Raw genomic sequence first — 14,980 nt, 5'->3', positions numbered from 1 at the left:
TATAAAAGGTAGCCTTATACACAGAATGCCATTAACAAACTCTAGCAAAACTATAAACTTTCAAATCTTTAAAATTCTTCCAAATAAGATTCAGAAAGAATGAATAAAGTCTTAAAAAATCACAAGGCATATTAAAATGTATTAGTTACTGAAGTAACTAAGTTTGGAAACACATAGGTTTTCTGGTCCTTCATATAAATATATAGTAGCATCCTCAATAGAACAGAGAAATCACCATTCATTTCAAGTTTACTATTCCTTTTTCCTCCACTTTTACAATAATTTTAAGAAGGAACTTTGTTTCCAAATTAGTTTCAGAACTTAACTAGCAAAATATTTGAGATATACAACTATTATTATAAAAGCAACAAAGCACTTAAAATTAAACTGTGTACACCCTAAGGAGGAGAGGCTTCAGATAAATTGTTGTACATTTAAAAAGTAGATGCTTAGGACTTCCCTCGTGGCGCAGTGGTTAAGAATCTGCCTGCCAATGCAGGGGACATGGGTTTGAGTCCTGGTCTGGGAAGATCCCACATGCCGCGGAGCAACTAAGCCCATGTACCACAACTACTAAGCCTGCGCTCTAGAGCCAGTGAGCCACAACTACTGAGCCCGCGTGCCAAAACTACTGAAGCCTGCATGCCTAGAGCCCATGCTCTGCAACAAGAGAAGCCACTGCAATGAGAAGCCCGTGCACCACAAGGAAGAGTAGCCCCCACTTGCTGCAACTAGAGAAAGCCCACACGCAGCAACGAAGACCCAATGCAGCCATAAATAAATAAATAAAATAAAATAAAATAAAATAAAAGTTTAAAAAAAAACGGTATTCGAGGAAAAAAACAGATGCTTAGAAAAACGTTTTCCTGTTTAAGAATCACAGCACATATTATGAGAGTATTCATTTATATTCCATAACTTGTACCAGTACCTGTACAATTGTTTTCTTTTTCCTCCTTTGTTAGCATTGCCAAGAGTCAACTGATCCTGATCTAAGCAAAACCAAGCATTGAAAGAAAAGGCAGACCCTGGCCATTTCTGTATGGAAGGCACAGAAATTCCTGCCATACTATGTGACAAATTAAAATACTGCAGTGCGCTCTCTAGACTTTGTTTTCGGGCCATTGTCAGGATTGCTCGAGTTACAAGAGTGGTATAGGGGTGAATGTACTCAGATTCATCCACTCTCAACAATCTTAGTAGTTGACGGATTTCTTCTGAGCTCACTGACTGACTCCCCAATGAACCATGGAGTGCAATCAAGTTCTCAGCACAAGTTCGATGGAGGGAAGAATGGGAATTAAGGGTTTCAATGATTCTAATTCCCATGTTTGCATTGACACAAGTAGTTCGACTCTGCCTATTAATACAACAAATTCTTTTCAGCCAATCAGAGATGAAGATTTGCAGGTCATGGGATTCTAGCTCTGGAAGCCACTGGATAAGAAGCAAGAGAGGCTGGACATTACTAATGCCCAAAATTCCAACTGAAGTGTGATCACCCTCTACAGCCTGTAAAGCAACATAAGAGACGAAAGGTTAGTTACCATCTTTGATACAAAGATAATGGAACTTCTTCTAATAAAGCTAAAAAAACCTCACCATATTCATAAGCTCTTTAAGTAGTTCCAGTGGTGGCTGACCCAGTGATTTTAATACTTCAAACATATGTGTATAACCAATTCTTTCTTTAAATACTTCCTGAAAGGAGAAATCAATACATCAAAGCAGATTTTCAAAGACTGAATTTGTTAGAATATTGAAAATGTTGAATAATACCCATTTAAGTTAATTAACAATATTAAAAAGATTATGAGTTCGATATTTCTGCTTTCTTAAGTCAGATGTCTTCATTTAAATATATTTCATATACCTTCTGGAATACAATGCTACAATAAAATACCAAAATGGTAAAACAAATGGAATTAGCAAAGACTGTGTATTATAAAATTGTTATACTACTTGCAGATCCCTTTACTTTCTTCACTTGATTTGTTATTAGTACAATAGTACTTGAAATCAAAACAAAAATGGAGAAAAAGTGAGGAGACTTTAGGAATAAAGGAGTCAGTAGCCTCAAAGAACTAGATTAAAGACTCCTGGCAATTTTGAGTAGTGGCCAAAAAACCTGGGTCCGGTTTTCTCTCTGCTCTTTGTATTGAGTTGGCCAAAAAGTGCCTTCGGTTTTTAAGTAAAAATAAAAGACACATTTTTCATTTTCATCAAGAACTTTACTGAACAACGTATTCACCCTTTTGTTCCACTACCTTCTGCCATTTTTCAGGCAACTTCATAATTCCATCTTCCCCAAATTTTTATCTTTTTGATTAAAGAACTCTTCCAAGTGCCTTTTACAGTCTTCTGGGGAATTGAAATTTTTTCCATTAAGAGAATTTTGTAAAGATCTAAATAAATGGAAATCTGAAGGTGCAGTGTCTGGTGAATAAGGCGGATGAATTAGAACCTCCCAGCCAAGCTGTAACAGTTTTTGCCTGGTCACCAAAGAAACATGTGGTCTTGTGTTATCCTGATGGAAGATTATGCATTTTCTGTTGACTAATTCCGGATGCTTTTTTGTCAGGTGCTGCTTTCAGTTGGTCTAATTGGGAGCAGTACTTGTTGGAATTAATCATTTGGTTTTCCGGAAGGAGCTCGTAATAGAGGACTCCCTTCCAAACCCACCATATACACAACCTCACCTTCTTTGGATGAAGACCGGCCTTTGGTGTGGTTGGTGGGTCAAACACAATCTCTTCCGTTCCACATTGTTGTACAGTATCCACTTTTCATCGTCCGTCACAATTTGTTTTAAAAATGGAACGTTTTCATTATGATTAAGTAGAGAATTGCATGCAGAAATAAGGTCAAGAAGGTTTTTTCGCTTAACTTATGTGGAGCTCAAACATCAAAGCGATTCACATAACCAAGTTGGTGCAAATGGTTTTCAACACTTGATTTGGATATTTTGAGTATGTTGGCTATCTCCTGCGTATAACATTGATTGTTCTCAATTAATGTCTCCATTTGATCACTATCAACTTCAACTGGTCTACCCGACCGTGGAGCATTATCCAGCAAGAAATCTCCAGCATGAAACTTCGCAAACCACTTTTGACACATTCGATCAGTCACAGCACCTTCTCCATACACTGCACAAATCTTTTTTTTGCATTTCAGTTGCATTTTTACCTCTCTTGAAATAATAAAGCATAATAGGCCAAAAATGTTGCTTTTGTTCTTCCATCTTCAATATTAAAATGGCTATACAAAAATTCACCAGTTTTGTTAAGTCCTTTTTAAAACGCATGCTGATATGACAGGTGTCACATACAATCTAGCAAAACTGTTTCAAATGAAGTTAAAGACAACTAAGTGCTACTAGAGCCATCTTACAGGAAAAAAACGAACGAACCTTTTGGCCAACCCAATAACTAAATGGTCTAAATTATCTGGAGCACGAAGTTCAATTTAATAAGCTCTAAGTCACACTTGGACTAATGGGTACCAAAAGCCATAATGTAAATTGTAAAGAACACAAAAAACCTAGCAATACTAAATTGGTCCAGTAAGTTAGGCAAAAATATATACACATTATAAAATCAAAAGATTTAAACAAGTATGACTAGTTGTCTCCAGGAAGGGGAATTAGTTGACTGTGGGCCAAGGATAGGAAAAAAATCTTTTTTCAAAAGGCATTTTAAAAAATAATCTTTCAAATTTTAAGCCATGCAACATATAACATAGTTTAAAAAATTATATTTAAAAAGGACCTGGACATCATTGCAGGTTTGAATTTCATAATACAGTATAAGCAATCCATTATATTCATGAACCAATTACTTAGAACTTAAAATAATTTTTTTCTTAAGTAACTATTATAAATGGAGATTAGATTTCCATGCCAGCCTGTAATGGTTGTAAAAGCCTATTCAGCAGGAATTTAACCATGAGTTATATATAGTGACATTTATAGGGAAAGTCAGTCTCCTAAAAAAAACCAATGGAAAGTAAGAAATACAACTGAAAGCATGGCTTAGGGAACAAGGAATAATTCATTTATTTCTGGTACTAAATGAAATATATTAGAAGTGGAGGATAAGAAGGTAAAATGGTAAAAATAATTATAGACACATACTTATTAAGCACTTACCTTGTGCCTGGCACTCTGCTTACCATTTTACACAGATGATGTCACTAATCCTTAAAAGTACTCAGTGGGAAAACTACTAGCACAGAATCAGCATAAGTGGACTGCAGGGCAGAGTCAGTGGTAGTGAATGAGAAGGGAAAGAAAATCCTGAGGGTCAGTGACTACAAACAAAGAAGCAGAATTTCCAAGGCCATCTGGAAAAACAAGTCCCAAATTGACAGGGCTGTTCACATGTGAAAATTTTTCATATTCTAGATGGTCATAAACTGACCAAATAGTGAAAGAGTGATTATTTTATTAATGAAGAAAAATTATGATATAAAATTTAATTCTTTAAATGCGCTAATCAAATAATCACTTAAAATGATCCTTTCAACATTTCAACACCAGTGCTCTCTTCCCATTCGTTGACTGATGCTGTAAATCCCTAGAGTGAGTCATCAATGCTTTAAATAACCCCAAAGTACTGCCCATAGGCATCTGTCTTTTAAATTATCAGCAAAGTGATTCCTATACAAAGATGAGATATTTTGTGAATTACTTCATGAGTGAAACCATATGTATTTTATACTTTCATACATTACTTTGGGAATTATATAGTGAAAACAGGTATATCTACGATAACATTTTAGAGCTTGAGGACATATGTTTTACCTTAGCAGCTGGAGATTTGTTCATTACTGCTGTCAAAGCCTGAATGGTTGATACAGCCAAACAATCCAACTGTGCCTGAAACACCTACCAGAGGAGGAAAAAAAGGTAAGAAATTAACAAATGTGTTCAAGATTTGTATTCAGTTAGGAAGCCTTTCTTCTGAAAACCTCAAAAAAATATTTAACATGCAATACATTCCTCTTCCAATGAAATGGATCTCTGAAACACTAAAACCTGTAAGAAAAGTTACATACTTGACAGAAAATAAGTCATATGTCAAGAAGAATAAGGTTACATTCACTCATTATATTAAAATGCTTTGGGGGGGAAAAAACCCACCAAGATTAAACATGCTTTTAAAAAGTAATGGACAATCTCAAGAGGAAGGGAGGGAGGGCTATCATGGGAAATTCTTGTCTGTTTTAATTTTCCTTCAAAAATACACTTGAAACTTCCTAGGTTAAAATTTCATTAGCATGTATAATAAGATGCCAAAAACAGTCTTATCTATATAGTTTCCAAACCCTGTGTTATAAATGAAATGGTATGTGCATATATCAATCAATCACATTTGCAAACAATAACATACCTGTATTTTTATATAAAATGCAGAAATTTGAGGCAGAACAGAAAATGAAATATGTATCTATAAGCACTGTCATGTTTTTGAGAAGGCAAGCTTTAATGCCAGAAGTTGTAAGAAAAAATAAATACCAGCTCCATTTTGTCTATTTCTGTTTAAGCTTCATCATAAAGAAGAGATGTGTTAAATTTCAGGGCAGTACATTCATAGCAAAGGAAACAAAAACAAAATAGAACATCAACAATATAAAAAAACTGAATGTGAATGTTATATCATCCGACTTAGTCAACCACGAAAGCATAGTGTGAGGACTAGAAAGTTGTAAAAAATTACCAGTCCCCAAAATCTGCTTTTGGTAATATATTACTATGACTTGAAGCTCGTTACCCCACAAATAGAATTTTCCTCTCTGCCTCTCACTAAAAATGATCTGAGTAAAGGGGGACTGATTAGATCTTTGTCATTGTGAGCTAAGCTCTATCATTTTCAGGCAAGTTATTTAAGCTGGTATCTTGGTTTTTGTTGATGTTATTTATTAAACATTATTACATAAAATAAACATATTACATGTGTAATAAACATATTATCATATGCATTAAACATTCTGCATACAGAATATCATACTAAGATTTAAAAAAAAAACTAAGATTTTTTTCTTGACTTTATTGAAGAGGACTAGGCATCACAGTACCTATAATCAGGAATACTAATTGTCAACCTCGAAGGGATTATTATAACATTTTATAAATCTATATAAGAAGACTTTAAGAGGAACTAACACTTATATGGAAATCCAGAATGGTAGTCCGTAATTGATATTTCACATCCAGAAGAGAACAGATTATCATGTCTCTTTTTATACCACAGCTCTATTTATACACCTGGACATTAAGATAATGCTAATAATATGTTAATAAAAGATATCACATAAGCTCTCTCACAAACATTCTGGGAAAGATAAATAACAAAGCAATTTTTATAGGTAGTTTTTGCCAACCTAAATTGCCTAATGTATTGTGAAAAGCAAGATAAATTGTATATATCTGCCTTATACCCGTGTAAAGGTGAGTTTTTAGAAAAGAAAAAAGTTAAATTTTATGCTAAATTAAGACTCAAAGAGCTCGGCATCTTCTTCCCTTCCTCCAAGATTTGGGTTGTCCATTGAATTATAATAATCATTTGTCAACAAGAGGCAAAGAATCAAGATATTAAAACTGATCAAACATATTCACGAACAAAGCCCTAAGGTCCCAATACACCACAATGCTTAGAAAAAGAAGCCCCCAAAATATGGAGTCATCACTAGGTGGACAGCACTGATATTGGGATTCCATTCCTGTACTTTATATTTCCTCAAACTGAAAAGAAGACACACATACATAGATGGAATCCTGTCGATCATTTATATCCCTCACCAAGATTTCAATATATTTATCTTTTAGATGAAAGCATTTATTTTTAAATTTTTAAACAATTTTCAAAAATAATTAATGAAGATTAGAAATAGATAATGTTTGTATACTTTAAAACATAAGAAGAAAAGTACAGGAATAGGTGCTCCCATTGACTGATTTTGGACTTCAGCTGAAACAAGATGCAGGCTTTGTAGATACCTGGTCCTCATTCATTTCTGTCAGTAATTTGTTGGCAAGGTCTTTCTCGTTCTTGTCTGCCACCTTACTGTTAGCATTTAAAAATAGCTGTTAAAAACAGAGACAAGAATAATGGAGAAAGAACATTAAATTGTTACCTATAAGCAGAAGTGAAGCTTAAATGGATTTCCATATCTCTTGAAATAAATCCAAGAATCCACTCATGAAGTATACCACTCTTAAAATGACAATCAACTGTCCACTTTCTGGATTACTAACTAACATTAGTTCATATACTCTGTAATTAATTATCAGTTATTTCTCTCTGAAACTCAAAGTTACCAAAATAAGAAACAACAGCAATAATTAAATAATTATTAGGAATACTTAGTTAATATTCCTGAATTCTTAAAGAATCAGCAGGGAATGACTCATAGAAGAGAAGGAAACTGCTATTGAGACAGACTAAAGATACTGTAGTAAATAATGTAGAGTAAGGGTTCTGCAGCCACGTAGGTGTGTGAAATGCTATTAAACTAACTTTAAAAAGGGGTCTTTCTGGAAATGCTTCTCAGAGTCTCAAATATGCTAATGTATACTTTGACAAGGGAGGTCAGTGTGTAGTATTTCCCTAACTTATCTGACCACACATTTTGTTAAAAATTTTGTTAACAGTATTCTCCAAAATTATCAAGAGTTGAGCATAATTTATATTAGTTTGTACACTAGAAAGATGGATTAGGATTACCTCTGACATACATTGAGACTGCCCTTTTCTGAAAGAAATGAAAGAATCAAGTAGTTTGGCTTACATAAATAAAACCCAGCATCCCAAGATCTCAGTCACAGTTTGGGTAAAGAGGAAAATAATTCAAATGAGAGTGAAAAGGGAGAGAAAGTTAGATTTATAACGGGATTTATCAAGGGCATCCTAAGAAGGAAGTTCTTCTTAGGAACTACTATCATTTCAGAAATTGAAAACAAAAATCCAGTAATGTGCTGAAATAATGCAATATAAAATAAAAGGGGTAATAGTAAGGTATGCAAGAGCATAAGTAAAGCTAAACCTAAAAATAGATTAGCGTACGCAATTCAGGCTTTGGAATCAGAAACCTGCATTTGAATCTTGGTTCTGCTACTTATTAGCTGTCTGGTTTTAAGGAAAACTACTTAAATTCTCCGAGTTTGTTTTCTCAGAAATGAAAAGAATAATATATCATGAAATTGGCGTGCAGATTAAATGAGATAATCCATGTTAGGTTATTAGCCTAAAACTGACATACAACAAGGGCTAAATAAATGAAAGCTGGTATCATTATTAGCAGCAAAGATTTTAAAATAGTAATATTCCATATTATCTAGGTGCAATAACACAGGACTGCTCAAAACTGATGAAAGTAAAAATAAGTAAAGTCTTTCCAGAAAGCAATCCATATCAAGATTCTTTTAAAAAGTTCTTACTCTTTAAATCAGTAATTGTGTTTCTAGGAATCTACTCAAAGAAACAGTCAGAAATTGACACTAAGATTTTGGAAGAGAAATGCTCACTTCAATTCTGTTTACAACAGCAAAAAATTAGAAACCAGTCAAATATCAACATAATAGAATATGTTAATAAATTATGGTTCATCCATAGGTTGAAATAGAAATCCTCAAATTTTCTGGTCTGAAGACCCCTTAACACTCTTTAAAAAATTACTGAGAACCCTAATGAACTGAACTTTTATTTATGTGGGTTACATCTATCAATATTTACCATATCAGAAATTAAAATCAAGGCATTTAAAAAATATTTATTTATTCAAAAAATAACAAATCCATTACAAGTTTATATAAATAACATGTTTATGAAAAATATATTTTCCAAAATATACCTTAGTGAGGATGGCACTGCTTTTACATTTTTGCAAATCTCTTTAAATGTCTGACTTAAGAGAAGACAGATGAACTCTCCTATCTGCTTTTTGTTTTGTTTTGTTTTTGTGGTACGCGGGCCTCTCACTGTTGTGGCCTCTCCCGTTGCAGAGAACAGGCTCCGGACGCGCAGGCTCAGCGGCCATGGCTCACGGGCCTAGCCGCTCCGCGGCATGTGGGATCTTCCCGGACCGGGGCACGAACCCGTGTTCCCTGCATCAGCAGGCGGACTCTCAACCACTGCGCCACCAGGGAAGCCCTCTTATCTGCTTTTGCGTTCAGACTTTTATAATGTTGTTTTGGTTACAGTTTAAGAAGAAAATTAACTTCAAAAAGAAATTTTGTTAAGATTAGACTTTGCAGACTCCCTAAAATGATCTTGGGGATCCCATACTTTGAGAACTGCTGTGTTGAAATACTTGCAGTCATTAAAAGCAATCTTTTGAAAAATATATGATAGCATATGGAAAGATTCATGATATAACACAATTAAAAGCAGAATAAAAAAATATTCAGTAGTATTCCAATTTTGTAAAGGAAAATACATCCACATTAAAAATATACATGCAAATATGTATATTTTGCAACATTTTAAATACTGTATATATGCTTTGTAAAAAAATATTGTTATGCTTCTTTTTTCCTCCAAAAGCTCTATATTGTGTATTGTTCTAGAAGTTAAATAAATATCTATTTTTAAAAAAATGAAAAGAAACTTGCTCAAGGTCACTAAGACAATGTGTATAAATCCAGACAGGTATGATTCCCAAAGTCAGGCTTTCAACTACACCATTTTGTCTATTCACTCCTAACACTCTTTTCCATAAAGTAACCCTTGGTTGATCCTCTGATAAATTCTCATTCTTGGGCTTCCCTGGTGGCACAGTGGCTGAGAGTCCGCCTGCTGATGCAGGGGACACAGGTTCGTGCCCCGGTCTTGATCCCACATGCCACGGAGTGGATGGGCCCGTGAGCGATGGCCGCTGAGGCTGCACATCTGGAGCCTGTGCTCCACAACGGGAGAGGCCACAACAGTGAGAGGCCCGCGTACCACACACACAAAAAAATTCTCATTCTTACTAAGACTGTCATGATGATAAATTTATTGTAGTTGATTTTAAGGAGTAGATGTGGAGAAGAAAGAGAAGAAATTAAAGAAAACAAATCAAAGAAGATGAGCGGCACCACAATATCAAAAGCTTTCCAGCATCTTATGACTTAAGTCCTCAAATGGAACTTTATATACTTACAATATATTTTTGAAAAAATGATTTCAACTGGCAAAGTGCTAAAGTCCATGTAATGGTTTTGAATTCTACTCTTTGCTACTAGAAATTTGCTGTTATTTTCTTCACATTAATTCAAATATTTTTGAACAGCTTAAAAAAGACTTATAGTAACTCAAAGCATATCCCCCTTTCAAAATTCAATATAGTAAAAGAAAATAATTCTTAAATATTTAAAGTTCATCATACCTATCATAAAAGTTAAATATATGATTCCATGGAACTGTATTTTAAATATGTTATAGTATGATGAAACTCATTTTGAGAAGCCCAGAAGTCTTTACACAAATATTCAAGGAAATTAATGTGTACTTAAACTGGTTGGTGAATCTCATGCAAAAAGAAGGCATAGAAACTGCAACAGTCACCCTAAAAATTTATGTGTAATTCATAAATTGTTTATGACACTTTAAGCGTTAGATGATAATGCTTCCAATGGGTCTGAATATTTAAATGATGAATTGTCTTGATTCTGTATTACTAAAGAAAAGAGTAAATGATTCATTCCTTATTAACAAATAACAATTTAAACAGAAATCAATCATAGACATCTGTAGCATTCTATAACACATCTGGGAACTTAAGTTTTCACAAGATGCCAAACATTTTTATATATTCATAAATCATATGACCTATCTCCATCAAATATGTTTGTATATACAGTAAATAAAACCTATAATTCTTTTATATTTAGTGCACAGAAAACATTTTTTCTACTGACTAAACAGTGACCTTAAGTACCAGTAATACAGTTACAAAACTACATATAACAATGAACTTAGGGTCAGAATACCTGGGTAAGAAATCCTACCTCCATCATATATTAGTGTTAAACACTGGGCTCATCACTTAAGCTCTTAGGACACATTTCCTCATTTCTATAATAAAAGAGTTGGGCAGTTCATTTCAAAGGTTCCCCCTTGTTTTTATTATTTTTAAATTTTTTATTAAATCATCTTAACTAATTTATTATATTTTTTAAGAAGTTTATTTATTTAATTTATTTTATTTTTTGCTGCGTTGGGTCTTCATTGCTGCATGCAGGTTTTTCTCTGGTTGCAGTGAGCAGAGGCTACTCTTTGTTGCGGTGCACGGGCTCTGGGCATGCGGGTTTCAGTAATTGTGCCACGTGGGCTCAGCAGCTGTGGCACATGGGCTTAGTTGCTCTGCACATGTGGGATCTTCCCGGACCAGGTGTCGAACTCGTGTCCCCTGCATTGGCAGGCAGATTCTTAACCACTGTGCCACTTGTTTTTAAAACTTAATGAGTCTAGATGTGGCACATATATGCAATGGAATATTATGCAGCCATAAAAAGGAATGAAACTGAGTTATCTGTAGTGAGGCGGATGGACCTAGAGACTGTCATTCAGAGTGAAGTAAGTCAGAAAGAGAAAAACAAATACCATATGCTAACACATATATATGGAATCTTAAAAAAAAAAAAAAAAGGTCATGAAGAACCAACCTAGGGGCAAGACGGGAATAAAGATGCAGACCTACTAGAGAATGAACTTGAGGATACAGGGAGGTGGCAGGGTAAGCTGAGACAAAGTGAGAGAGTGGCATGGACATATATACACTACCAAATGTAAAATAGATAGCTAGTGGGAAGCAGCCGCGTAGCACAGGGAGATCAGCTCGGTGCTTTGTGACCACCTAGAGGGGTGGGAGGAAGGGAGATGCAAGAGGGAAGAGATATGGGGACATATGTATATGTATAACTGCTTCACTTTGTTATAAAGCAGAAACACACCATTGTAAAGCTATTATACTCCAATAAAGATGTTAAAAAAAAAAAACTTAATGAGTCTAAAGTTTAGTGAGGAATCTACAGGGAGTCTGACTAGAATATTCCACAAATAAAGACTACTGCCAGGAGAGAAGGCTCAGGTCCCAAAGCCTAGCTTTCCCCTCTGAAATGGGTTTCTTCTCTACCATTTCCTGTTTCAAAACAAAATGTGATAAATGGTAACAAATAATTAAATTTTAAAATGGTATGACTATCAGCAAGTTTCTAGATCTAAATGATAAGAAACTTTGGTTTATAACATAGAAGAAAGAGTAAATATTAGCTCACCATCATGACAGCTATGTCAAACAGTTTTGTATTTTTTAAAAAGATACTGTTGACCATGATATGATAGAGATTTTTAATTATGTCTTAGTTTCATATACTGTATAAATGCATTCAAAAAAGTTTAGTAGAAACTATCTTATCCTAGTGATTTATCCTTCCATAATGTGTGACTGGCAGGTTCTCTACACATGTGAGATCTTGCCTTTATTACTGAAGTTGTCTTTGTAACTGATAAAGCCACGCTGCATTTTTACAACAAACAGAAGGTTTTATAAACATTTCTCTTATGCTGCTTTCACCTCCCTAGGATTTCTTTCCCGAGAATGATTTATAAAAGGCAGACAGAGAGATCTTGACTCTATAGTGACAATTTGGTACTTTTGTTGACTTCATAAATAATCATTATGACTTACTTTATCAATATATTATTTCCTATTTTATGCTATTCTTCACAATTTTACTATAAGTTAAGCAATATAGTGACATAAATGTTTTCAAGGATACCTCTCCTAACAGAGTGGAAAAATTCAAGGAGCTAATGTTAAAATTCTTATTCTGGAATATTCTCACAGAATCAGAAGGGACCCCCAGTATTTTTCAACAGGGAATTCATGAAAGGAATACTTCAAATAGAAAGGTAAAAGCTCTTTGAAGTAGTTTTACTTTCAAAGCCTTCTCAAGAAGGTTTCTGGTGCCATCTTGAAATTTATGGAAACATATAACAATCAGAGATATTAGTTATTATGTACTTACACACATATCTGCTAAAAGTATAAATTAGTAAAAACTTTAAAAAATAAGCAAATTGGAAGTATACATCAAGAACATTAATAGTATTTTTATTTTTCTACTTTTCTACATTTTCCACTTATTCATAAGTTTTCACATAATGTTCCCTACTTAAAAAAATGTATGCTCTTTGATCTAATAATTGTACTAGAAATAGAATTCTGTTTTATGAAACTTTAAAGAGTTACATAATCACAAACAAAATTGGAAACAAATTAAGAATTTACCAATAGGGAATAGTTAAGTAAACTATGGTACATCCAGTCAGTATAATAACATGTAAATATGAAAATCATAACACATGAAAATGCTAATGAAATAATCTTAAGTGAAACAAAAGTGCAAAAACATATGCCATCAAATGCTCATACTAAATTTTAACAATGCATAACAAAAAAGACTTTGAAACTTAACAACAAAAAAGCTAAAAAAACCAATTAAAAAATGCACCAAGGACTTGAATAGACATTTCTCTAAAGATGATACACAAATGGCCAGTAAGCACATGAAAAGATGCTCAGCATCACTAATCATTAGAGAAAAGCAAATCAAACTACAATGAGATACCACCTCACACCCACTGAGATGGCTATTATCAAAAAAAAAAGGAAGAGGAAGAAGAGGAGGAGGAGGAGGAAGGAGAAGAGGAGGAGGAGGAAGAGGGAGAAAAGGAAGAAGAAGGACGAGAAGGAGAAGAAGAAGAAGAAGAAGAAGAAGAAGAAGAAGAAGAAGAAGAAGAAGAAGAAGAAGAAAACAAGTGTTGATAAGAATGTGGAGAAACTGGAACCTTTGTGCACTGTTGGTGGCAATGTAAAATGGTGCAGCTACCATGGAAAACAGTAAGGTGGTTCCTCAAAAAATTAAAAATTTGGGTTTGAGAAAAGCATGGGTCGCAAGTACACATTGGGACCCTGCCATTAATGGAGGGGAAAAGCGGGGAGACGCCAGCAGATTCCATCCTGTAAGCTGGTAGGAAGCCTGAAGGCTTGATGGGATTCCAGTGTGATAGGAGGCAAGGACATGCTTCAGGACCCCGGAGGAAGATGGCGGAAGAGTAAGACGCGGAGATCACCTTCCTCCCCACAGATACATCAGAAATTCATCTACACGTGGAACAACTCCTACAGAACACCTACTGAACGCTGACAGAAGACCTCAGACCCCCCAAAAGGCAAGAAGCTCCCCACATACCTGGGTAGGGCAAAAGAAAAAAAGAATAAACAGAGACAATAGGATAGGGACGGGACCTGCACCAGTGGGAGGGAGCCGTGAAGGGGGGAAGGTTTCTACACACTACAAGCCCCTTCGCGGGCGGAGACTGCAGGTGGCGGAGGGGGAAAGCTTCGGAGTAGCGGAGGAGAGCACAGCAACAGGGGTGCGGAGGGCAAAGCGGAGAGATTCTGGCACAGAGGACCGGTGCCCTCAGGCACACACCAGCCCGAGAGGCTTGTCTGCTCGGCCGCCGTGGCGGGCGGGGCTGGGAGCTGAGGCTCGGGTATCGGCTTTCAGTCGGAGCGCAGGGAGAGGACTGGGGCTGGCGGCAGGAAGAGAGCCTGAAGGAGTTAGTGCACCACGGCTAGCCCGGAGGGAGTCCGGGGAAAGGGTCTGGAGCTGCTGAAGAGGCAAGAGACTTTTTTCCCTTTTGTTTCCTGGTGCGCGAGGAGAGGGCATTAAGAGGGCTGCTTGGGGAAGCGCCGGTGACAGGCACGAGCCGCGGGTAAGGCACGGACCTCGGAGACGGGCGTGGGCCGCCGCCGCCGCCGCCGCCGCCGCCGCCGCCGCGGGGCCTGTGTGCGAGCGCGGGTCACTGTCCGCCCCGCCTTCCGGGGGGCCTGTGCACCCCGCCACTGCTGGGGTCCCCGAGACCCGGGGACGGCTTTCCCGGGAAAGCGCACGGAGCGCCACGGGCTGCTGCAACGTCACGCCGGCCTC

At 36.1% G+C, this 14,980-nt stretch overlaps 1 protein-coding gene across 9 annotated transcripts in view; it reads right to left on the bottom strand.

The window, feature by feature from the left end:
- NBEAL1 (neurobeachin like 1) overlaps nt 1-14,980 on the bottom strand; it is a 181,770-nt gene that overhangs the window by 102,323 nt on the left and 64,467 nt on the right. For 7 of the 9 annotated variants that reach the window (XM_081241721.1, XM_081241717.1, XM_081241720.1 and 4 more), the window contains 4 exons: nt 7,001-7,087; nt 4,805-4,888; nt 1,603-1,701; nt 932-1,512 (listed from right to left, as the gene is read on the bottom strand). In XM_081241721.1, the coding sequence (XP_081097847.1) occupies nt 932-1,512; nt 1,603-1,701; nt 4,805-4,888; nt 7,001-7,087 (851 nt within the window). Of the gene's footprint in view, nt 1-931; nt 1,513-1,602; nt 1,702-2,699; nt 3,774-4,804; nt 4,889-7,000; nt 7,088-14,980 lie in introns of those variants that run through there. The other 2 variants (XM_081241722.1, XM_081241724.1) reach the window with 2 other exon arrangements.

The sequence above is a fragment of the Mesoplodon bidens genome, assembly GCF_964165515.1.
Source record: "Mesoplodon bidens genome assembly, chromosome: 8".
Taxonomy (NCBI): Eukaryota; Metazoa; Chordata; class Mammalia; order Artiodactyla; family Ziphiidae; genus Mesoplodon; species Mesoplodon bidens.
Note: the sequence above shows the minus strand (reverse complement) of the source record. Positions and strands in the feature narration are given on the sequence as shown.